At 44.1% G+C, this 25,452-nt stretch overlaps 1 protein-coding gene across 1 annotated transcript; it reads left to right on the top strand.

The window, feature by feature from the left end:
* The first annotated feature begins 232 nt into the window (after positions 1–232).
* Positions 233–25,356, top strand: VPS18 (VPS18 core subunit of CORVET and HOPS complexes). The gene is made up of 5 exons (XM_030214470.1): positions 233–424; positions 9,371–9,512; positions 13,693–13,784; positions 14,691–16,561; positions 22,580–25,356. Exons 1-5 carry the CDS (start codon positions 334–336, stop codon positions 23,306–23,308), a joined length of 2,925 nt encoding a protein of 974 aa, XP_030070330.1. The 5' UTR covers positions 233–333; the 3' UTR covers positions 23,309–25,356.
* Positions 25,357–25,452: the final 96 nt, after the last annotated feature.

Here is a 25,452-nt window from a genome sequence, read left to right as displayed (position 1 = left end):
ATAAAGAACACAACAACGTGATGCAGCAGCTTATATAGGTTTGTTTTGGGTGTATGAGGATGACGGGCAGCTGCGCGGGAGAGAGGGAAGGGGAAACTATAATTTCATTGGCTTCAGCTTTTTGACGCCATGCCGTCTTCTGTTTCAATTTAACCTCTAACCTTCTTGTGGAAGTGTATGGTGGTGGTGGCGTTTTCAGATCATGTGATAGTCATCTGACCTGTAGGAGGCTTCTTTCATGCACTGGCGGAAGGGCTTCTGATCTGGGCCCTGGGGTTGTGGAGTGCGAGGGAGGTTGGGAGAAGAGAGGGGGTAGTTGTGCTCGGTTCGAATATGGCGTCCATTCTGGAAGAATACGAGGACTCTCTGTCGCGCTCGGCCTCGTTGCCTCAGAGTCGTTCAAACATTGGCATCCCTCTGTCGGGTGAGGCTTTGAGTCTGCTGTACTTCATTCCCACATACTTCACTCAGTAGTGCTGGGGCTGAGAGTGGGATGAAAGAGGAAATGGCCTGTATTCTTTTGAAAAAGGTTTCAAAGTGATAAATGCGCTTTTCTGTGGTTTCAGTTTTGTTTTAGCGGACGTTTAAAAACGTGGCATCACTAGCTCCCCAGTGGTGTTAACTGATATATTAACATCTGCTGAATTCTACATGCATACGTTGGAAGGTTCTGAATCTTGAGCATAGGTTTGGGTGTATGCCGCCGTCTAAGGTGCCAGATTTTGAAGACTGAAAAGGAATCTGCTTCTGCTTACTTAGCTAGTGTGTTTTCTCAGTGATTTCCTCTGACACGCCCCTCCACCTATACAGTAGCAATCTAGGGGTATCCCTGGTCCACTGTCTAGTCCTAACTTCTTTGTCACCAAACTCTTAACAGCTGGCACTGAGCTTTAGCCAAAAGAGCAAGGGACTGCCATTGGTTCTCATCTCAGACCCTATGCTTGGATCAAAGCCTTGAAGATGTGATTCTGATCTCTTGAATACCTTCTATTAGAGAAGAATGAGAAATAATGTTTTATCTTTTCTGAGTTGATCTGATGCTAAGCATTGGCCCTCTTGTTCTGAGATATCGGAGGAATGACCTAGGTTTTTGAATTAGACTGTTAGCATATTTTACAACTATTTATCCTTAAACACATGAGATTGGCCCTGCTCAACAATCTGTTTTCCAGAACATTCTGGTTAGCTAGCCCCCACACTCTAGAAAGGGGTTGGATTGACTTTATTTCTAACCATTTTATCGCTAGAGCTAGACTATATTTGTGGATAGGCGTGTGGTAATTATTTTTGAATAAATACATAGTTTATTTGTTAATTTTTCACTGTGCTATTGTACAGGGTAATCTAATACATGTCTTGAACATTTAGAATAGTGGTGTGTGTGCTTGAGAGAGCCCCAGAAATAGAACTAGCTTGACCGCCTCATAGATAGGGATAGGCAACACTGGTCAGGTTTTCAGGATTTCTACAATGAATATGTATGAGAGAGATTTGCATACAATAGAGGGAAGTGCATGCATGTATGTCTATCTCATCATATTCATTGTGGATATTCTGAAAACCAGACTGGCTTGGTGTGCCCCGAGGACTGGGTTGAGAAGTACTGGCTTGGAGGGCACATTTTGGATTGTGATTAATGAATGTTATAGAAAATGTTACCAGACACTGTTTGTCGTAGTTCAAGCAGTTGTATGCTTAAATACAGAATGGGTTTAACAACGCCATTGATCACAAGACTTGTGTATTCTGAGCTAAGTGTTTTTGCAGGATTGTCTATATGCAATTGATGCATTCACTTGTATAGTTCTTTTATTCAGCCTACCAGACAGTATAGTAATGGATACACATCTTTCTGTATAAAAGCTAGTTTTGGTGTCTGCTACTGGAGTCAGTTGGCTAGCAGGAGGCAGCATTAGCACTTCTGGCTTGTAGCCTGATACTACTGATTCCCTTGTATAGGAGTTGCTGAAGTATACAGCAGTGCAAAGCACTACATTGTCAGCCTTTTTCCCAGCATTGTAATTGGATGTTTTTCTCTGTGAAGTCCCTGCTTTTACAAGGACAAGCAGAACAGTTGTATCCTTACATCTGGATGACATAGTCCTGGTGCAGACGCTGCCCAGTGCTGTATTACTTTAAGAGGTTTTTGGCAGTGGCCCAACCACATATACACGAGTGTGGGACCCTTAGTCTAGTTTTCTTCTATGGAGCTAGGAGATTGCGTTTTGATGTCCAGTGATTTTTTTTTCACTGTGTGTTTGTGCCTTCCTTTGCGGGTATTTTTGCTTTATTTTCTTACTTTTTCACATTCCCTTTCTCCGTATTAGTGCGCCCAGCTTTTGATTTAGCTGCTGTTCTTTTTGACATGTCCCAGAAGACTCCCAATGGCTTCACGAGATGCATCCAATGTAATTGTGATATATCTAGAACTGAGCCACCCAGTTGGTGTGTGGGGTGCTTGACCATGATCCATCTAACTGAATTCTCAGTTATAAAATGCAGAAAAGAACACAAAGTGTGTCAGGCCTGCAAGAGGGAACTTTTCACATCCTCTAAGTCTGGTCCATTGACTGACATCGGCATTGGAAGCATTGACCTCGATGGCTGTCGGGGCACTGGCAATGAGGAGGTCTCCACCTCCCTGAAAGTTGGGTGCTGGTAGCAAGCCCTGGGACTAATGTGCTTTAGACCTAACACAAAGGACGTGTGTGGATTCGATGTCGTCGGGACCTCGATATCTAGCATTGGGTGAAGGCCAAAAAGCATCAACATTGACCCCCTTGGATGTGTGGGGCCAGGAGCTCCGGAGCATCGGCATCGCTGGCACCCGAGAAGTGTCAGTGCCAAGAGTACTGCTCCCCCTCTGTAATACTGATGCCATTGCCTCCTCCCCCGTGCAGCTGGGGCCCTGCTTCCAATTTGGCAGTGACTACTCAACAGTCTGTCTCCACAAAAACATCAGCCCTAGCTTTACTGATGCCTGTCCTTGATGACTGGTTCCAGGCCATGCTGAGGGAGGAGTTAGCAGGTTTGCTACAGTTCCAGAGTGCTCAGGTATCGAGGACACTTGTGCCAGCTGCAGCACTCAGCCACTCTAACATCAAGACCCATGAACCACCTGTGGAGTGGCCTCTGACCCCCATTGTCTCAAGAAACGTTGGGTTCAGCGGGGAGCGGAAGCTCCCTCGAGGTTGAGATGTGAGCAGGCACCTTGATGCATAGCCTCAGCCTTACAGTCGACCGAGACAGGAGTCCCATCAGGACTATTTTGCTGAGTCTGTCACGGACAGGTCATAGGAGATTGAGGAAGAGCTAGACTACCTCTCAGAGGAGGGGGGTCATATGGCATACTCTCAGACCTCTCTCCATCTGATGAGAGAAGTCTCCACCTGAGCCTCTCTTGTCCTCAGAGAAAGCAAAGTTACTTGTCTATAGCAGGTGTTCTCAGAGGACAGCAGGACAAGTATCCTTACAACCCTCCCACCTCCACTTGGAGTTGAATTCATTTTTAGCTATTTTATGTTACTGATAGTCCTGTGCTTGTGCATCGGGCAAGAGTTTTTCTAGGTCAGTGTTAACTAAGTTTTTGGTCTTCACTCCCAGTCCTCGAGGGCTGCCAGTAGTTCAGGATTTCAGGGTATGCCTAAAAAATATGCATGAGGGAGATTTGCACTGTATGAAAATACCACTATTTTCATACAATGGTAGAAACATACCACCATTGTATGAAAATCTCTGCTGTGCAGAGTTATTAGGGATATCCTGAAAACCTGACCTGTTGATGGCCCTCGAAGACTAAGCATGAAGACCAAGGAACTAACCTAAGATCTGACTGGATCCTGCAGATCAGATCCCAAGATGAAATGGGTGTCGTCAGTATTGGTGTGTTTAGGTCCTATATCTTATAACTGTTAGTTTACCTGTGTGTAAATCTTTACGTATCACACTGAAATGGAAATATGTTAAGTTAAAGATTTCTCAGCAAACTATTTGAGAGGCCTCATTTTGTTCTTGAACCTTACAAGCATTAAACTTGGCTGTATTAAGGTGGGGTATGCAGACAAAGGTTTTGTCTTCTATTTGAGTCTGTGTGTATTTTGTGTTAGTCTAGTTATTGACGTGGTATATTGCATTTCATTGTATATGCTGAAGCAGTAATACAATAAAAATGTAATGGATGTAAAACTGGAGATTGCTTTCTCTCTCTAGAAATGCTGAAGCATCAGTTATAGGGGGACTAGTGAGTTACAAAAGCTGTTGGGGAAGAAAAACATATTGTGATAGAGCATGTAGAAAGAATAGAGCTGTTAGTTGGATCCTGGCCTTCCATACCCTTCCCCAGAGGCCAATGAGGTTTTGACTCCAGTTTTAAAGCGAATGTAGGAGCTTTGTGATTTCAATTCAGGGTGCTTCAAATTCCAAAGTGAGTTTGTTCGTCTAATTCTTGTGATCTCTAAAGTCACAAGGTTATGCAGGGGAGTTGGCGATTTTAGGCTGGGACACCATAGCAGAGCAGTGATACAGTAGCATCAGCATTTTGAATTGGAACTGACAGGAGATGGGTACCCATAGTTGCTCTTTTATGAGCTGTTTAACATGGACACATTTCTTTGCATTGCATGAGAATTTATCTGTAAAATACCTAGTAAAAGAGCATTTCAAGCAAAAGGAGGGGAGAGGTAAGGAGCACAAATGGGCAGCCTTTGCAGCTGTCTGTTTCCCTCTTCTCCGACAGCTCCAGAGCAGCCGTACAATATAGCTCGGATTTTACGGCTGCTCTGGAGCTTGTTGTAATACATTTGCATAGGGTTCTCTGTGACTGCTAATGGCACATGTTAGAGCCATGGAAAAACACTTTGAGGCATGTTTTCAAAGCACTTAGCCTTCCAAAGTTCCATAGAAACCTATGAAACTTTGGAAGGCTAAGTGCTTTGAAAATATGCCTCTTTGTGCGTTACTCAGATGATTATTGCTTTAGATGGACTACAACCAGTCTAAAGCAAACATTGACAGCATTGTAAGCTTTGTGCAGAGGGCTGTGAAGAATGTGAAACAAAAAGTCTGTTTATTCAGGAATTAGTGTAAAACCAGGCATAGTTGCATAACATACTAGACTGAAATAATGTATTTAAACTAAAGGAAGAGCAAATGTGTTCTCTAACAGCAATCTGCCAGAAATACAGACTGACTTCTTAAATGAATGATTCATTGTCAACATGGGAAAAGGTTAGTAGTGGATTGTCCCAAGGGTCTATAATAGGACTTGAGCTGTCTACCATATTCCAGATGATTTGGAGAAAGGAGCAGTGATCAAAGTGATATAATTTGCAGTTGGCATAAAATGTTTTTAAAGTTGTTAAAACAGAGAATTGTGGTGACTTGCAGACAATTCTTGTGAGACTTGGAAACAGGGCATCTGCATGGCAGATGAAATTTACTGTGGACAAGTGCAAATTGATGTACATAGGGAAGAATAATCCCAACTACGGGTCTAAGATAGTGGATTCACTACCAAAGAAAAATATGTTTGCCTCACTGTGGATGATAGTTTCAGCATAGCATGTCATGGCAAATTAAAAAAACAACCCCCCCCCCCCCCAACCAAATAGAAATGTTAGGGATTATTCAAAAAGGATTGGTGAATAAAAGCATGAATATCATGCCTCTGTATAGGCCTTTTTTGACTGTACCTTGAATACTGTGTGCTGTTCTGGTCACCCCATCTCAAAAAGAATATAGAGGAACTGGTAAAGAAGGGTAGTAATAAAATGATGAGGATGATGGAACATCACCCTTATGAAAAAAAGCTATCCAGATTAGGGCTCTTCAGCTTGGAGAAAGGGAACAGAGAGGGGATGTGACAGAATTTATAAACTTATGGGAGGGTGGGGGATACAGTTACGGTGGGATGTTGGAAAGTCATGGAACCCCAACCAGGCAGATACTGGCGAGCTTCCCAGAACTGAGGTCTCAAAGTACCTGCCCTGGCTTCAGACTTAGGCCTATCTTCCAGTAGCCACTGGGATTTAGAATCTCCCAAATCTTTCACAATCTTCTCAAAGTCCTCGCCGAAGAGCAACTTGCCTCGAAAGGGAAGCCTTGTAAGGCACTGCTTGGACGCCATGTCCACCGACCACTGGCGCAACCAAAGCTTCTGGACATTCCTCCCAGTGATGGGGCACAGGTCCACTCTACGGTAGTTCACATTGGGGGTCAGCTGACCCTCTTTTACAAAGTGAGCCAAAATTACTTCAGACCATTGGTTTCTTGATCTCATCAAAAATGGCTGGCTACAGACTCTAATTTGTATTGCCCGTTGGAGATTTCTTTTTGGAGTCTTGGTGCAGCCACCAGAAGGGCAGCCATGGAAGCCAAGTTGCAGACTTTGCTAGACATCGGGGTGGTAGTTCCAGTCGCTATTCAATTTACTTTGTGGTTCCCTGGAAAGGAGGCTCCTTCAAGCCAGTGCTTGACCTCAGGAATGTGAACGATCGTCTGCGCGTTCGACATTTCCCCATGGAGACTGTGTGGTTGGTGGTGGCATTTGTGCAGCCAGGAGAGTTCCTGACAGCACTAGATCTGAAAGAAGCCTATTTGTACATCCCGATATGGCCCCCATTTCAGCGGTATCTGTGATTTGTGGTGCTAGGGCATCATTTTCAGTTTTGCGCTCTGCCTTTTGGGTTCACCACAGCTCCACGCACGTTTTCCAAAGTGGTGGTTGTGGCTGCTGCGTTCAGGAAGGGAGGTGTCACGGTCCACCCTTACCTTGACCATTGGTTGATCCAGGCAGAGTCCAAGCAGGATAGCCAGTTGGCCACCTTTCGAGTTTTAACGTTTTTACAGTCTCCGAGTTGGTTGGTCAATTTTCCCAAGAGTCACTTGGTTCCCTCCCAGACCTTGGAGTACTTGAGAGTGCAGTTTGACACAGCACGGGGGTGAGTCTTCCTACCAGAGGGCAGAAGGCTCAAACTCATTTCTCAGCTTCGTGGCCTGTTGCAATCGCCAAGTCCTCTGTCTTGGAATTATGTTCAAGTGCTGGGGTCGATGGTGGCCACTCTGGAGGTGGTGCCGTGGGTAAGAGCTCGTATGCGCCAATGGTCTCCGGTGTCCCAAGTTTATCACCACCACCTGCCTTGGTTACTGCAGGTGAGGGACAGCATGTCCTGGTGGCTGTGCGACACCAACCTCTGGCGGGGAATATTTTTGGCATCTCTGCAATGGGTGATGGTGGTCACGGATGCCAGCCTTGCGGAGTGGGGAGCTCACTATCTCCACCGGGTTGCGCAGGGCTGTTGATCACAGATGAAGGCGACGTGGCCCATCAGTCACTTGGAACTGAGGGCGGTGGTGGAGGCCCTCGGATCTTTTCAGAATGTGCTGGAGGGTCAGGAGGTATGGGTCCTCTCGGACAACACCTCAGCTGTGGCCTACATCCACCGCCAGGGCGGTACTCCGAGCTTGGCATTGGCCACAGAGGCGACCATCCTTCTGTAGTGGGTAGAGTCATCATCTCTGCTTGTTGGCGGCCCACATTGCAGGACAGGCCAATGTTCAGGCGGATTTTCTCAGCTGTCATCTCCTAGATTCTGCAGAATGGGAGCTGGTGACAGAGGTGTTTCGTCTGATCTGCCAATGGTGGGGCACACCAGAGATAGAGCTGATGGCAATCAGGGTGAATGTCAAGGTGGTCAAGTTGTTCAGCAGAAGAAAAGAGTTAGTCTGCAGGGTTAGGTGCTCTGCTGCAGCCCTGGCTGGAGTCAGTCCTTCTGTATGTCTTCCCTCCATGGCCTTTAGTCAGGCGGCTTCTACATTGGATCAGGTGTCATCGGGGGCCAGTGATTCTGTTTCACAGATTTTGGCCTTTCTGCAGAACGAGTTGCAGAAGGATTTGGCATACAACTTGCTCTGGGTAGAGGTTACGACCTTTGCTTGTTTACGAGGTCGGATGTCAGGGTCCCCTCTGGTGGCTCATTCGGATGTGGCGAGGTTTTTGTGACGCTTGTAACATCTTCGTTGTCTGTGCCCTTCTTGCAGGGTGCACCGTTCAAGCCATTGTGTCTGGCTTCTGACGAAGACTTTACTGTGAAGGCAGTCTTTTTGGTGGTTATTACTTCAGCACGTCGGGTCTCTGAGATCCAAGCATTGTCATGTTGGGAGCCATTTCTTCAATTTTCAGAATCTAGGGTGACCTTGCAGACAGTGCCGTCCTTTTTGCTGAAGTTCATGGTGGTCTTTCATTTAAATCAATCACTTTTTCTTCCTTCCAGAGGGTGGACTTTCTGGAGAACTTTCCTTAGCTTCGGCTTTTGAATGTTTGTGGCACACTTTTCTCCAGTATTTGCAGATGTCTAATGAATTCCGTTGTTGGGATCATCTTTTTGTGCTGTTGTCTGGGCCCAGACGAGGCTGTGCTGTGCCCAAGATGATGATTGCCTGGTGGCTCAAGGAAGCCATTTGTCTTGGCGTATGTCATGAAAGGTTAGGCACCTCCAGAGGTGTTGCTTGCTCATTCGACTTGAGCACAGTCTGCCTCTTGAGCAGAAACTGGTGTCCTTTCGTTGGACAATATTTGTTGAGCGACTACTTGGGCTTCCTGGCATTCTTTCGTCAAGCATTACAGATTTGACTGGGCAGCACAGTGTACTAGGCTGTACATTTGGTTGCTATTCTCTAAACATATTACAAAATATTATAGAAACGTTGGACAGGAATTAGAGAATTAAGTCTTTTATTCTTACTTACAAGCACAGCATCCAATATCAGTTGCAAGTTACAAACTTACAAAATCTAACATCAGAACCTCTGGTAATAAGCAATCAGATTAATTATATAAAGAAGAGAAAAAGGAGGAAGGTGTAACTTGTTACAAATATAATTTACTGAGAAGAGGTATGGCAAGGACACCAATTGCATACCTCCAGCACATATGAAAGACCCAATTACAAGTCTCCAGCACCTATACTGAAGGGATGAAGAGCTGGACGTCCAGGGTCATTGCTTTCACTTCAGTGTTTTCAATCTCCTCCCGCTGGTAGGCAGATACAACCCACCAGTTACTGGATTCATCTGCTGTGACTAAAGGAAAGAAAATTGTCAGGTAAGACAATTTTTCCATATTAGTGCAGCTGTGGAATCGTCAGTTTAGAAGAGCAATAGAAGCAGAGTGGAGTGTCCAAGACATATAAGGAGGAGGGGTAGGAGAGTGTTAACAGCACGTGCTTGACTGGAATGGCAGCATCTTTTTTGCTTTGGAGTATTGTATCAGTTTGAAATCTAAAATTAGGAGTCTTCAATATAAAGTCAGAAAAGGGAACAATTAGTGGGAGAGATTGTATTATAATCATACGTCTTTTTTACTCTCCTTCAGGATTTGTGAATGCTCGGCTAGAGAAAGAAACACCCATTTTTAACAAGCAAAGGATTGATTTCACACCTCCAGAGAATATTAACAGCTTGGTTGTCTGCAGTAACCAGCTTTGTATGAGCCTGGGCAAAGAGACACTTCTTAGGTAAGTCCAAATTCGTCACAGTCCTCAGCAAGTGCTTGGGAGAATTTTCTGCCCACTCTTTTCACACACTCTGAAGTTATAAGATTTATGGCAGAAATATAATTAGTGATAGGTACTGCAGCAGCAGCATTGCTTTGCTTGAAGCATTCAGCTGCTGCAATTGCCTAGTTAAATAAGAGAATGTGTGTTCGTTGCTAGTCTGAAATGTAGCTTTCCTTATCTTTGTACCAGGCAGTGCCCTGTAGCAAAATAATCTCTTTTTATTTGATTTTTAACATTTTTAATTTTTTTGTAAGACAAAAGCTTTCTCTGTCTTCCTTGCAGTTTTTAAATATTCTCTTCTTATTGCATGTGGAACAGCATTTTAGAAAGGACGTACAAATTGGAATTGAGATGGCCGAGTTAGGATAACCCAAGTTGTGCTAGTATTTTAGAACAGGATCTGCCAATGTAGAGCCTGTACTAAAATACATGGTGAAATGGGTGTTGTGCCGGTTAGGTGCAGCAGAAGCATCCATTTTAGAATTGTATCTAAAATATGAATGGAACACCAGACACCTTGGAAAAACAAGGTTTTTATGCTGGCACATAAACATTTATTTTGGCCATTCTAGAAACATAAACATTTATTTTCCCCAAAGCTGTCACAGAGCCTGGTATCCCTTGCCAGTTTTTCGGGGGAGGGGAGACATCAACCACTGAGGGATAAAGAGGGTGACCTCCCCTAATCTCTCCATGGCATTGCTATTCAATAGGAGCATGTTTCTGAAACCTAGATGGCTATATAAACATGACAATGAATAACACGGTTATCCAGTATTGAACCAGACACACTGTAGGAAAATTAAAAACAAACAATTGGATCACCAGTAGTTAGCCCACAAAAGGGGAGGACCCCAACTTGCATGCATGCTCAGGGACAGAGCTATCATAAAAATAACATAGTAAAAGTAAGATACTCTGTTATGTGTAACTGGTCCTTAGATTCATGCTAGATGCCTACAGGGACACCTCAACACCTCTTTTATCCCAAAAAAGTAATTTGAAGGGCTCAAAGAATATACAAGTATTATTCAGATATCAAACTACACATTTGCAAGGGAAACTTAAACAAAAATGTAGCACCCAAAGACTTAGTTTTCTGGTGCAAACCTAAAAACTCTTTGCTCCACAGCAGTCTTCTTAACTATATAGGGAAACAATGGAACGCACCTCCCCCCCCCCCCCCCCCCCCCAAAAAAAAAAAAAAAAAAAATTCAAAATTCCAATGGTTGAAGTACACATGCAAGACATGATCCTTTTCTTGGTTAAACACAAGTCACAAGCACTGTACATCCATTGCTAGTTCTTTGAAATATAGCAGAAACATCCAAGCTATCTAGTGTTTGTTCTAAAACTTGGGACAGTCCATCTTGATGACCTTTGTGTTGTACCAAACTACTCCTAGGGGCAGGCAGACTTAAAAAAAAAAATGTGATTAACAGGCGACGCTATTCTGTAACTTCAGTGGCATGCACTTTGCAGGTGGGCATTCACATGGGCAGAGTTTGAGTGGGGTGCACAATTATATGTGTAAATTATAGAATACTATGATTTATGCACTTTTTCACTATTTACATCAGCTCTGTGGTGGTTGTAAGTGGTAGCACCGTTTCTGGGAAAAGGTGACTAAAGTAGCAGATCCAAAATGTTGAGAGTGGCCAGTTTCTCATGCCATTGGTCCATCAGCAGTCTAAAGCAGTGGTGTAGCCAGACCTCAGTGGGAGGGGGGTCCCGAGCCCAAAGTGGGGGGCACATTTTAGGCTGCCTCCCCCAGTCGCCGCCCCTCCCCTGCCATTTCCGCCCCCCCCCCTCGCCACCACCGCCGCAAGGTACCTTTGCTGGCGGGGTCCCCAACCCCTGCCAGCAGAAGTCGTCTTCTGCGCCAGTCTCCGTCGCGCCTCGTTCGCTGCTGAGTCGTCTCTGTCTCGCCTCGTTCGCTGCTGATCTGTGCTTTCTTGAGTCCTGATGTCCTGCATGTTCCTTTAAGTGAAACTGAGCATGCTCAGTTTCACTTAAGGGAATGTGCAGGACGTCGGGACTCAAGCACAGATCAATTTCACTTAAAGGAACGTGCAGGAAGTTGGGACTCAAGCACAGATCAGTTTCACTTAAAGGAACGTGCAGGAAGTCAGGACTCAAGAAAGCACAGATCAGTTTCACTTAAAGGAACGTGCAGGAAGTCAGGACTCAAGAAAGCACAGATCAGTTTCACTTAAAGGAACGTGCAGGACGTCAGGATTCAAGAAAGCACAGATCAGGGAATGTGGTGCACCGGAGACCGGCGCTGAAGAAGGCTTCGGCTGGCTACAACATAGAAAACCAGGGGCCTGGACTAAATCTGCGGGGGCCCAGGCCTCCGTGGCCCCACCTAGCTAAGTCCCTGGTCTAAAAATGACCGAAGTTCAAACGTTACTTTTTTTTTTAATTTACAAAAAAGGGTTGGGGTTTGGACTGTTCTATTTTAAATTGTTCTAACAGAATTCATTAAAACCTTATTTTTTGTTTCTGGTGACTTTAGTCAGTTTTCCTAGAGATGTATGCATGCTTATGTGACCTGTTAGTATTCTGTAAAGGAAAGTAGGCACTTAGCTTAAAAATAGGTGCCTCTGTAGAATTACCCTGTAGATGTCAACTATAATGATTGTTTCACAGTAGAATTTACACTAAGGAAAATGAGACATCTGAATCACTAAGAATTATCCCAGCAGTGATAGGGTTGTGCTAGCAGTGTGTGTATCTTTGACTGGGAGAGGCAGTTTACCTAACTGCTCTGTTTCAATGTATCCATGTTTTCTATGTTGTAGAAGCTGAAACTGCTTCTGGCCCATTTTCAAATTTGATATCTCTTTTTCACAGTTTTTTCTTCCGTGCCAAATTTGGTACTAATACCTTAATTTTTTTTGAGTCCTTTTGCACCTGAGCAGACAGACCACTTATTCTTAACCCTTTATATGTAATTTCTTTCCAACATCCATTGGACTGGAATGATAAAAATGTGGGTAAACTGTAATAAGTGATATACAATTTAAGGCTCCCCCCCCTTTCGGTAGAGGAGAAGCCTAGTGGTTAGAGCACTGAGCTGACTTCAGGAAAGTCCAGTTGAAATCTCATGATCTTGGGGAAATCATTTAACCCTCCATTGCCTCAGAGGACAGGGAAATACCCAATGTTCCTGACTGTAACTCAACTTGAGCTAATAATGAAAAAGATATGAGCTAAATCCAAATAAGTATTCTTAAAAACAAAATCATTTCATTAACTTGGATTTTAGCAGGGCCAGCTTTAACCAATGGACCAGGTGAGGCTGTGTCCGAGGGCAGTGATTTTGTTTTTTTTTTTGTGTGTGCAAAATACCCATCCTCTGACCTCTCCTGGTCTACAGGTTAAGGCCTTTTCTCTGCCCCCCCCCCCCAAGTCGGTCTCTCCCTTTCTTTCTCTTCCCCCTCCTCACAGATCTGGCACTGCTCCCTCACCTCTCTCCCCCACAGTTTTGTAACGTTTACATCAGTTGTCTGTGGTAGCAGCAGCCTCATGACAGGCTTTCATGGGTCTTTCCTCTGCTGCAGTCTGCCATTTCTGATGCAATTTCCTGTAGGTGAGAAGCGGCAGAGGGAAGACCCAGGGGCTGGCAGAAGGCAGCCTATCATGCTGCCGCTGGCAGCTGACGTAAACTTTATAGGACCATGCGGGAGTGAGAGAGGTGAGGCAGCAGGAGCGAGACAGAGGAGAGGGAAAGAGAGACTATATGAAGGGGGAGGGGGGAAAGAGGCCACCAAATCAAGTTGGCTTAGGGAACCACTATCCCTTGAGCTGACCCTGGATTTTAGTTTTAATTGCCTTTTCCAAATATGAGCTCAGTGGTAGGTCCTTCCCAAGAGGACTTACAGTTGGAGTTCTCTGAAATAGTGACTTGACTGAGGTCACAAGGAGCATCAAGGGTAGCAGGATTTGAACCCTGCTCCACTGTTTTCAGCCTGTTGCTTTAACCATGAGGCTGCTCCTCCACTTATGCAAATCTCTCTTAGTAGTAGTATTCTTTGATAGTACTATTACTGCTCTGAGTTGACATCTGGTTCTAACATTGTTCCACAATTTGTTTTAAAGTGTTTTTTTTTTTTGTGGCCTGTTATCTTTGTAGGATTGATCTGGTGAAGGCAGATCAGCCCAATCAGGTAGAGCTGGGACGCAAAGATGAAGCCAAAGTTCATAAATTGTTCTTAGACCCCACAGGTGAGCTAGTAAAGGTGATACTGATAGAATATGAAACTGCTTTGGTATATCAAAAACAAAATGTAACACTGCATTTTTAGTTAGGTTTGTGAGTCCTTTAGATCAGGGGTTTTCAGTCCAGTCCTCGGGACTCTTTAGTCAGGTTTTCAGGATACCCACAATGAATATGTATGAGAGAGCCTTGCATAGAATGGAGGTATTGCATGCATATTCATTGTGAATATCCTGAAAACCTGGTTAGGTGTGTCCTGAGGACTGGGTTGAGAACCTATGATTTAGATTGATCATTTTGGACCTGGAAAGCCCTGACTTAGGCACGGTACTTAGCTAATGGAGGACTAAATCTAAATGGCTGGTTACTTTCCAAGGTTGTACAAATTATGGATTGAATCCAGGGCCCCTGTTTGTTTATCTGGATATCCTGACACAGAGAGATTAGCCCTAGAACAACTGGTTCTCTTCAGGTCTTCCATTTCTATCAGCTTAGATCATGTGACTTTAAAGCACATACATTTTATGTTGGCATCCTGAGGACTCGCTAAAATGATTGCTGGTGTTGCAGTTTTGTTCATATGGACTAACGGGGATCAGTGGCATGCCAGTTTTCAGTCCAGTCAGATCCATTCTTGCGCTTGACCTGGATTCAGTTTCTTGAAGAGTAACTGGCCTCATCTCCAACGTATGGGCATGGGATATGGCTGATCTATTATCTAGATTATTAAAAAGTCAATGACTGAATGCAAATACATTCTTTTTGATGTTTTGCTAGTTAGAATTTGATTTCTCTCTGTGTGAATTGAAAATATTATATTCTTATTAGGAGAACTAAATGAGAGCTAGGAGGAAAATCTTTCTGAAGAGTGCTCACTCTCTCTCTCAGTTTTGACTTCTGTTTACCTTTTGTAGGGTCTCATCTTCTGATTGCACTGAATACAAGTGAATGCCTCTATCTGAATCGAAATACTCAGAAAGTGCGTACTCTTTCCCGCTGGAAGGGCCACATAGTTGAAAGCATAGGCTGGAATAAATTTCTTGGGACTGAGACCAATACGGGTCCCATATTGGTGGGAACAACGCAAGGTCAAATCTATGAAGCTGAGATCTCAACCAATGAAGGAGGCCTCTTCAGTACCAACCCTGATCAGTACTTTCGGCTGGTTTACACCCTCGATGAGGAAGGAGGGCCAGCTCCAGTCTGCTGTTTGGAGGTAGAACGGGGAATCGAGGGACGTTACTTCATCGTTGCCACCACTCGGAAGAGACTCTTTCAGTTTGTTGGCAAAATATCTGAGGGTACAGAGCAACAAGGCTTCGGTTTATTATTCAACGCGTATACAGATCATTTACCTAGTTTCCAGGAATTCCCAGTAAACCTTGGCTATAGCGAGATTGCTTTCTACACACCAAAGCTCCGTTCCTTCCCATGCTCCTTTGCTTGGATGATGGGTAATGGGGTCCTTTATGGAACACTGGACTATAGTAGGCCTGACTCTCTCTTCAGTGATGTTCAGGTCTGGGAATACCCATCTGATGTTGACTTACATTTTAACAAGCCCATCTCCATTGTGCTAACCCAGTTCCACTTCCTCTTGCTACTGGTTGACAGAGTAAAAGCTATCTGCACCCTGAATGGGCAGGTGGTCTTTCAAGATGTCTTTCTAGAAAAATTTGGCTCTCTGAAACAAATGGTTAAAGACCCTATTGTTGGACAGATCTGGATTCATACTGAAAAGGCTGTGTTCCGATATCATGTTCAGCGCGAGTCCAGAGATGTATGGAAGATGTACATGAATATGGGAAAATTTGATTTGGCCAAAGAATACTGCAAGGATCGTCCCGAATGTCTGGACATGGTTCTTGCTAAAGAAGCAGAACACTGCTTCCAGAACCGAAGATACGTGGAGAGTGCCAAGTGCTTTGCACTGACGCAGAATTACTTTGAGGAGATAGCCCTGAAGTTCATTGATGCCAAACAAGAAGAGGCACTGATGGAGTTCTTGCTGAAGAAGCTAGCTAGTCTCAAACCATCAGAAAAGACTCAGATCACTCTGTTAATTACATGGTTAACTGAGCTCTACTTGAACCGACTGGGTGTTTTAGAGAGCGATACATCAAAACGTAACCCTTATCTGGAAATGCGTGAAGAGTTCCGTAAATTCTTGAGCAGTCCCAAGAACAAAGATTGCCTTTTCAACAACCGGGCCTCCATTCATGACCTGCTGGCGAGCCATGGTGATACAGAGCATATGGTATACTTTGCAGTACTCATGCAGGACTATGAGAGAGTGATATCCCATCACTGCCAGAATGATGACTATGATGAAGCCCTTAACGTCCTGTCCAGGCACAGAGATGAGAAACTGTTTTACAAATTCAGTCCAATTCTGATGCAACATATACCCAAGAAACTGGTAGATGCTTGGATCACCATGGGCAAAAGGTTGGATGCAAGGAACCTCATACCTGCTCTGGTTAATTACAGTCAGATCGGTGGCACTGAGCAGATAAACGAAGCTATCCGATACATGGAGTTCTGTGTTTATGAGCTACAGGAAAAAGAACAAGCCATTCATAACTATTTACTATCTCTCTATGCACAATGTCGTCCAGATTCGCTGCTACCATACTTAGAGCAAGCTGGAACCAACCCTGTTAGGATTCATTATGACCTGAAATACGCACTTCGATTGTGTGCTGAACATGGACATCACCGTGCCTGTGTCCACGTGTACAAGGTCATGGAACTGTATGAGGAGGCAGTGGATCTAGCTCTACAGGTATGTACGCTGTATGAATTTATTTAGATTTAGCTCCCACAGTTTGAATACAAGCTAGAGGTACAGTAGGTATTTCCCTGTTCCACAAGCTGATTATCAAAACCTACTGCTGGCGGTAAGGCCAATTAGCGTGGGAATAGTGTAAATCTGCATGGAATGCTCAGTGGGCTTTAGCGCAGGAAATGTGTGTGGCAGAGATGACCGCAAATTTTAATTTTAAATGAGTCAAACATATGCAAATGATGATGTTTGCTATGTGTTCCCAATTCTCAGAGCACATCACATAAACCCTACTCTTACACCTGAAAAAACGCCAGGTTCGAGCTGACAGCAGAAGTTCTCTGAGGACAAGCAGGCCTATCTGTTCTCAGAAGTGGGTAACACAAGCTGTGTGGGTAACACAAGCTGTGTTGCCCTTTCCGGATCTTATGACGAGCATATAAAGAGCTTTGTGGAGCGCAAGTCACGCTGTACCGCGCATACGCAAGTGCCTATCTGCCCGCTGTGCGAACGTGGTCACCTCAGTTGCTTTTTTTAATGTGATGAGGAGAGGCTGTACTTTTTTCACTATATCCCCTTCTTGGTCCAAGAGCTTCTTTTGTGCCTCCGGCATGTTTTTCTTCCCCTCTTTGGCGGTCCTTCTGTTTGCGGAACTTTGTTTTACTTTTTCCTTTATTTTCAGAGGTTTTTTTTACCAAATTTGTAAGTTTCCTTAAATTTTTGTCATCACAAGTTTGCTTTTGGCTGGGTTTACTTCCTATATTTTCTTGGGTACCTCGTCCCTTTTTTCAGGCACTATTGGAGTCTGGTCTCAAGACCAATTCCATAAGGGTAGAGGGTAAGCCCATCTCTGGACAGCTTCTACCTAGTTCACTTCATGAGACGTTTGTGTCATGGGACCTCAACGTCGTCCTCACCCAGCTGATGAGAGCTGCTTTTGAGCCACTGAATTCCTGCCATTTGAAGTACTTGACCTGGAAGGTCATTTTCCTGGTGGCTGTTACTTCAGTTTGTAGGGTCAGTGAGCTTCAGGCCTTAGTAGTGGATGCACCTTATATAAGTTTTATCACAATAGAGTAGTCCTCCACATGCGCACCCTATGTTACTGCTGAAAGTGGTGTCTGAGTTTCCTCAGAATCAGTTGATTGTCTTGCCAACATTTTTCCCTGACCTAATGCCCATCCTGGCAAAAGCACCTTGGATTGCAAAAGAGCATTGGCCTACTACATGGAGCGGTCCAGGCCCCACAGACAGCCCAACTTTTTATTTGTTTTGATCCCAACAGGATGGGGGTTGCCATCGGGGAAACACACCATTTGTAATTGGCTGGCAGGTTGCATTTCCTTCACATGCCCAGGCTGGGCTGGCTTTAGAGGCTCACAGTGTCAGAGCCACGGCTGCATCGGTAGCCCACTTAAGGTCAGCCTTCATTGAAGAAATTTGCAAGGCTTCAATGTGGTCTTTAGTCCACACATTCACATCAAACTACTGCCTTGAGCAGGATACCCGACTTGACAGTCGGTTCGGGCAGACAGTGTTGCAGAATCTGTTTGGGGTTTAGAATCCAACACCACCTTCCTAGGCCCATTTTATTTTGTTCCGGGCTCGCACTCATTCAGATTGTATAGTTTCACTGTTGCGAGGCCCAACTGACCGATGTTTGTTGTTTTTGGTGAGCCTGGATGCTAGGGATTCCCCACTTAGGAGAATCGATAGGCCTGCTTGTCCTCAGTGAAAGTGAAGATACTTACCTGTAGCAGGCATTCTCTGAGGACAGTAGGCCTTATAGTCCCACAATCCCTCCCACCTCCCCTTGGAGTTGTTTCCCTTTATTATTTTTCCTCTTTTGCTGTTATATTCAACTGAGGTGACTGTGTGCTCAGCAGGTGGGGAGACACTTGCGCATGCATGGTGGAGCGTGATTCGCGCTTCACAAAGCTGCGAACCGGGCAACGTGGCCTGTGTTACCCACTTGTGAGACTATATAAGGCCTGCTGTCCTTGGAGAATACCTGCTGCATATATCTTCGCTGTTTGAAATGAGGATTTCTTTTGATTTCCAGTTTAAAATCTGCCAGTTGGTTTCTTTTGGAAGCAGAAGAATGCCCGTGCAAGCTTGTAAGTGCCAGTATTGAGAGAGAAATATGCATGAGTTCAGGCAAATCAAAAAGTGAAAGCGCAGATTGGCACCTGTTTTCTGTGCTTAAATATAAGTCTTTCAAGTAAAAATGCAGGTGAAAAGCTTCTATTTAAGGGCACAAAAGCGGCACCTGATGTGTACTGCATGATCAGGCTTGCCTGGTGCATGCGCACAAGAGCTGCATTTACTGTGAAACTCTTCTGTGCATGTACCAAGCATGTTCCTAGACCCACTGCCTGTTCCTTAATGTTTTGACTTTTAAAACGCATAAATTCGTAGGGGAGTATTGCCAGCCCCCCCCCCCCCCCCCCCCCATGTCTTAGAATTTCTGCTTGTTTTCTTGACAAGCTGTCAAGTGGAGGAGTAGCCTAGTGGTTAGTGCAGAGGACTTTGATCCTGGGGAACTGGGTTAGATTCCCACTGCAGCTGTTTGTGACTCTGGGCAAGTCACTTAACCCTCCATTGCTCCAGGTACAAATAAGTACCTGAATATACTATGTAAACCGCTTTGAATGTAGTTGCAAAAACCACAGAAAGGCGGTATATCAAGTCTCAGTCTCATTCCCATAAATTATGGACAGTTCTCTTCTGCCTAAAGTGGTTGGTCCTAAACTGTTGCGATAATGAATGCTATTTTCAAGGAGTGGCCTAAACGGATAGAGTAGTAGCCTGAGAGCCAGAGAGGCCAGGGTTCAAATCCCACTGCTGCTCCTTGTGGCCATGGACAAGTTACTTAAGGTTCCATTGCCTCAGGTGCAAACTTAAATTGTGAGCTCTCTGGGGACAGGGAAATTGGAAATTCTACTGAACCTGACTATAACTCACCTTGAGCTACCATTGGAAAGGCATAATTAAAAAAAAAAAAGTTCTGGAAGTGAACCCCCTCCCAATCAAAGTCTATGAAGATCAACCAATGTAAAACATAAAAATCTTCACCTTTATACAAAAATAGCAAAATCGGACAGACAATCTATTTGTATGTATGTTAAAGCTAAGACCTCTCTTGCTTCTCCTTCACCATTCCAAAGTTGTGTATAGAGAAATTTTTTTTGGAAGGGGGGGGGGGGTGAGAATCCCATGCCAGATCAGCAGTAGCTGGCAAAGAAACTTCAGTAAATCAGTCCTTAAGGTGCCTGTAAAAATTGCTGGCAGAAACCAGCAGTCTCCTTTCCCAAGGTAGGTTGTCAGATGTGTGACTGTACCACCTTGAATCAAAGAGACCTGGGTCTCCACAAGTCTCTCTCTCGTAACCCAGTCTCGTGTTCTTTCTCTCACTCCTGCCCCCCCCCCCCCAATCCTTTACCAAGTATCTTTCTCATAACCCCCTCCAATCTTAAGCCAGTCTCTCTCATAAAGCCCACTCCAGCCTTTAACCTAGTCTCTGTCATAACACCCCCCCCCCTCTCCCCAGCCTTAACCCAGTCTTTCTCACAAAGCCTCCTGTGGCAGCGTGGCTAGCAGCTGGCTGTAGGACCTCATACAAATACATCTATCTCCAACGATTATGCCCAGAATGAATTACAAAAATAACATACATAATATAACAATATAGACAAAAGAATACTGTCATGGAACGCCTAGCCACCTGCCTGGGGCTACCCTGTGGCCACTTAGAGAATCTGTCCCCAGCACAGCTCAGGTTCGCCTTCACCTGCCGCTTGTGCTGTACACTAGCACCCTTCTTCCACCAACTGGGTCCTAACTGCCTCTGGGCGAGTCTCCCGCTCTCAAGTTAAGGTTACAGGGGCTATATCCCAGTGGTCCCACAGTTCCTAGAAAGCACTCACAGACCCAACATAGAAGCCACCAGGATTCTCAGTCCAGACAAGCAGAGACAATCAACTACAAAATTTTTTTTTCATGACAATAAACATTTGAAAAGTGAACCATAAAAACAGATAGAACAAAACAGCATATAGGTAACTGAATATGAATCAATTATAAAACTAACTAAACCTTTGTTTACTATCTAAATAGTACCTAGGAAGATCAGGACATATAGCTGCTCACAAGTTTTCAAATATAACTGTTTACAGGGCCTCAGCAAACAGATCTCTTTTCTCCCTTGCTAAGACTGGAGAAAAAGCCAGTACATTCCAAATGAATTGAACTCCTGGGCCAATCAGTGCCCAGAGCAACACGTTTTAAAAATAGCTGGCCACATCACTGCAGGTTACCTCTTATCTTTGTTAAAGAGGGAACAGTCATTTCTCGGTAACAGCTTTAAACATATACATGCACCACCTGCTGGCCAAACTAGAGAAATACACTTCAAGAAATAATAGTTTTACAGGCTTAAAAACCCACTGTTTTGTCACAAATACATTGACATTATATGATTTTATCTCATCCCATAAAGCAAATATGGCATACTCACGTACGGGTTGCATGTAAAAGTCAAAATAGTTTATTCATGTACACAAAGGGACAGTAATCAACTCTATATTACTTCAGAAGTTTAGTCCTTTTAATTTCTCTCTCTATACAGTCAGACAATACTCTAAACAAGGCTGGCTCTTAGCCAGGCCCAATCACAGTGATTTTCTTTCTTTCTTAGAGCAACCTCAAAAACTGCATCTCATGGTTCTGCACTGTGATGCAACTGTCTATAAACTTGAGCTGCATGGTGCAGGAAGTTCGGGAAGTCTCACGGTTTCAAGTGCCACAAGACATGAAACTTCAAGACTTCCCTAATTTCCTGGGAGTGATAGAGCAATGAAAGAAACTTGGGTGAAGGCTTGAGGGGAGGAGTATGTAATATGAGCAAGAGAGAGAGCCTGGGTGAGGGCTGGAGGGGGAGAGGAATGAGAGAGTTTGGGTTAAGACTGAGAAAAAGACCTCAAGTTTTGGATATACTTTCTGATCTTCTCTTTAAAAGATATAGTTGGGCTGATATTCAAAACTACTTATCCAGGCAGCAGGGCCCACTGACCAGAAACATAGCACTGACCAATGCCATCCACAGATTTTCAGTAGTGAAAATCACTACAGACCATATTGGCATCATTTGGATAGCTCTAAGGCAAGTGGGGGTGGTGCTGAAATTTATCCGGATAGCAGCCAGTGCTGAAATTTCAGTTGTAAGTTTAAATGCTGTGGCTGAAAGGAATCTTGACACTGGAGTTTGTTTAAGCTCTGTTCTTTAACTCATGATTCCTCAAGCCCGCCTCAGAGATCTGTTAAAGAAAAACTCCGCTCCAGCACAAAAACAGAACTCTCTTTCCATAAGCTTAAGGCTTCCCTAGCCCTTAAGTCCCAGACCATGTAGCCCTGGTGTTCCCCTTGTGCCCAAGACTCTTTCAGGGGGTTTTATATTCCCCATCTAGACAATTCCTCCTTCTGGACAGTGTCATCAGAATATCCTCCTCCCATTGTCAGTCACTGCTCTGCTAAGCTTCTGAAAACATTGCTAGTAAGGGGAATTTGTCTCCTTAGCATTTGTATGGTGTTGGTGTGTTTTGTTAGAGAAAGCAGCAAAATGCTACTCGTTGATGTCTCTCCCTCTCAGATATCCATTTTATAGATTACAGGAATAACACACAAAAAGTGGTTTGTGAGGTATGTGGGGTCTAAAAGAATGGAAACTTTACCACTGAATGGCAAAAGAAAGGAACCTGAAAGTGATGAATATATGCTCAACTGAATGAGGAAGTCGCCAGTGGAATGAAAGTTTGAGTGCCTCTCTTAAAATATGTGCTTTACTGCAGTTTCAAGAAATGAGTTTTGCTCATAGGTGGTGGTTATTTTATACTGCACTATTTCTAACACCCTCCCCACTGCCCATCCCCAAACAAACAAGAAAAGCTGGGTACTTGGGAGGAGCCATAGTGAAGATTGTCAGCCTGTTTTTTTTTTTTTTTAATTCTTTTATTATTACAGGTGGATGTGGATCTGGCCAAGTCCTGTGCTGATTTACCTGAGGAGGATGAGGAGCTGCAGAAGAAGCTGTGGTTGAAAATCGCCCGTCATGTGGTTCAGGAAGAAAAGGATGTGAAGAAGGCCATGGTCTGCTTATCCAGCTGCAACTTACTGAAGATCGAAGACATCTTGCCTTTCTTTCCAGACTTTGTCACTATCGATCACTTTAAAGAGGCCATCTGCAGCTCCCTGGAGGCCTACAACAAACACATAGAGGAGCTGAAGAAGGAGATGGAGGAAGCTACACAAAGTGCCAAGAGAATTCGAGAGGACATGCAAGAGATGAGAAACAAGTATGGACTGGTGGAGCCTCATGAGAAGTGTGCGGCTTGCGATTTTCCCCTCTTGAACCGCCCCTTCTACCTTTTCCTCTGTGGCCATATGTTCCACTATGACTGTCTGCTGCAAGCAGTCCTTCCCAACCTGCCTTCCTACAAGCAGGTCAAACTGGAGGACCTTCAGAAAAAGCTGGCTGCTACAAACCAGCCACCCAAAAGTCGCCACCGCCTCAAGGATGAAGATACCATCAGCCTTGGGAAGGGACAGCAGACCCGTGAGCAGATTAAGGCAGACATTGATGACATAGTGGCAGTGGAATGTGTGTACTGTGGGGAGCTGATGATCCGCTCCATAGACAAACCTTTCATTGATCCGCAGAGGTATGAGGAGGAGAGACAGAGCTGGCTGTAGAGTAGGGCGGCTAGGGAAAAGAATGCCAAGTTGTGAGCACCTTAAAAATGTATGCATGAGAAATGAACCTGTTGGTTTTATGCGGCTGAAAGGAAGGCTGAAGGTGCAAAGACAGCTCTTGTTCGTAAATGAAATAGTTATACACAGCTAGCAACGCACCAAGAGAAAATGAAGAGCTGGACGGTCCCACTGTATGTTTCCTCATAGCAGCTGGTTGAGAGGAAATTGATCGGATTTGTTCTGATCCTTTTGCAGGTGGCGATCCTGGGAAATGTAGCTTTGTCTTTCCTCTTTATCTGGAATCATTTCTCTGTATTCCATAAAACCTTTAGAAATGAGAACTGGAACAGATATATAGCCATGTTTGTGCTGTATGAACTTGCAATCTCTTTATGTGTGTATACACATTAATTATTAAATTGCAAAACTATCGAGTGATTTCATTGATGTTGTCTACTGCACACCATAATACTGGCATTGCAGACTCCGAGTTCCAACAGTATGTGCCCAGAAGGTTAACTTAACTCTTCAGATGTTTAGCTCTGCTGGATATTTCTAGAAACATGAAAGGCATCTTCATTTCCATAGAATTCCTGCTTCTTGGGGTCAGGCCAGTGACTTCTGCTTGTACTCTGCTGCTATAAACCCTACCTTTTTGTTGTGGTTTGTTGAGTTTGCTTGGTCAGATGCCAGATAGCATCTGACCAAGCATACTCAACTCCTTTCCAGCCTTGTAGGAACATGGATCAGGCCTGGAATCTGTGGGGCAATATTCAGCACTAGTTAATCAGGTAGGAGAAGTTCCCATCTAGTTACCTAGTGCTGACTGGGTCCTGACAGGATATTTAGTGACTCGTAACTGGATAGTGCCGCTGTATATCCTGTCTGACTGTTGTGACACTATCTAGTTAGTGTTGAGGCAGTCCAGGGGTGGAACTAGGAGTTACCTGGGTGCCACCAGTATTCAGCAGTGGTATACAGATAGCAAAAGGCTGAATCTCTGGAGCACCCAGCAGGGATGTGGAGTTGGTACATCGAACCTTCGACTCTGACTCCTACTTTCAATCCATAAAATGGTAAATTTGCCATATATTATAAAGTCAGTTCTTATTTTGAAGTTGGTACATTTTTACTGACTCCAACTCCACCTCCACAGCCTTGGTAGCTGGGTAACACCTGTGTCTCCCCCTGACCCATGTATTTAGTACTGCTTTCCAGACAGTGGCTGGTACTGAATAAGCAGGTTTAATATTGCCCCTGTCTAGTTTCCAAATTCTAAGAAGATTCAGAGCCGTGTTTGTTTCTTTATTTTCCCCTCCTCTGCTGCAATATACCAGGCCCAGTGCAATTCTTGTACAAAGAATTACTTTACAATTACTGCACTAATTTGTTCCAGAAACACGAAACACAGAACCATGCTGTATGTAATTTATTTGAATTGTAATCCATGCCTTTTCATTGGAAGCTCATGACGTTATGCTGAGGTACAGTAAGTATATTATTGTCCTTGGCTCACAATCTGATGGCTAGATTGATTAACATGCATTAATGTGAATAATAAAGTAATGTGCATTAAATGGGATTAAACATGATCATGTCGAGGGTCATTAAGACACCTTTACACAAGTTAGGAAGTCAGCATTTGTTTCCTCATGTCCAAGTTTAGGGCTAGAAGTGACTTGCTGAAGGTCTCAAGGAGCATCAGTGGGATTTGTGCGCTGGCTTCCCTGATTTTCAGTCTGCTACTCTCTTGGCTAGGCTATGCCACCTTTTGTGTTTGCATATGCTGAGAGAAACTAGAGAGTACAGAATACCTCCCTGTTTTAAGAAGGACTAAAACTTCAGGAACTACGTATTGGCCAGAGGAATGATCAGTAGGAAGAAGGAAGTGGTGATGATCTATTTAAGACTCTGGTGAGGCCTTATTTAAAATATTTTGTACAAATCTGGAGATCGCACCTTCAAAAACAGGCTGGAGTCGATCCAGAGGACAGCTACTAAAATGGTCAGTGGTCTTCATCATAAAGTGTATGGGGACAGACTTAAGATTTCAATATTTATACTTTGGAAGAAAGACAGGAGAGGAAAGATATGATAGAGACATTTAAATACCTTTGTGGCATAAATGCACAGGAACTGAGTCT

The sequence above is a fragment of the Microcaecilia unicolor genome, chromosome 9, assembly GCF_901765095.1.
Source record: "Microcaecilia unicolor chromosome 9, aMicUni1.1, whole genome shotgun sequence".
Lineage (NCBI taxonomy): Eukaryota > Metazoa > Chordata > Amphibia > Gymnophiona > Siphonopidae > Microcaecilia > Microcaecilia unicolor.
The sequence above is the reverse complement of the archived record's forward strand: the minus strand, read 5'-3'. Positions and strand labels throughout refer to the sequence as shown.

Excerpts from the sequence above, each read along its gene's own strand:
- VPS18 (XM_030214470.1), top strand. The coding sequence starts at position 334 with ATGGCGTCCATTCTGGAAGAATACGAGGACTCTCTGTCGCGCTCGGCC. Across the intron at positions 9,513-13,692 it reads GGCAAAGAGACACTTCTTAG|GATTGATCTGGTGAAGGCAG; the intron begins GTAAGTCCAAAT and ends TTATCTTTGTAG. Across the intron at positions 16,562-22,579 it reads CAGTGGATCTAGCTCTACAG|GTGGATGTGGATCTGGCCAA; the intron begins GTATGTACGCTG and ends TTATTATTACAG.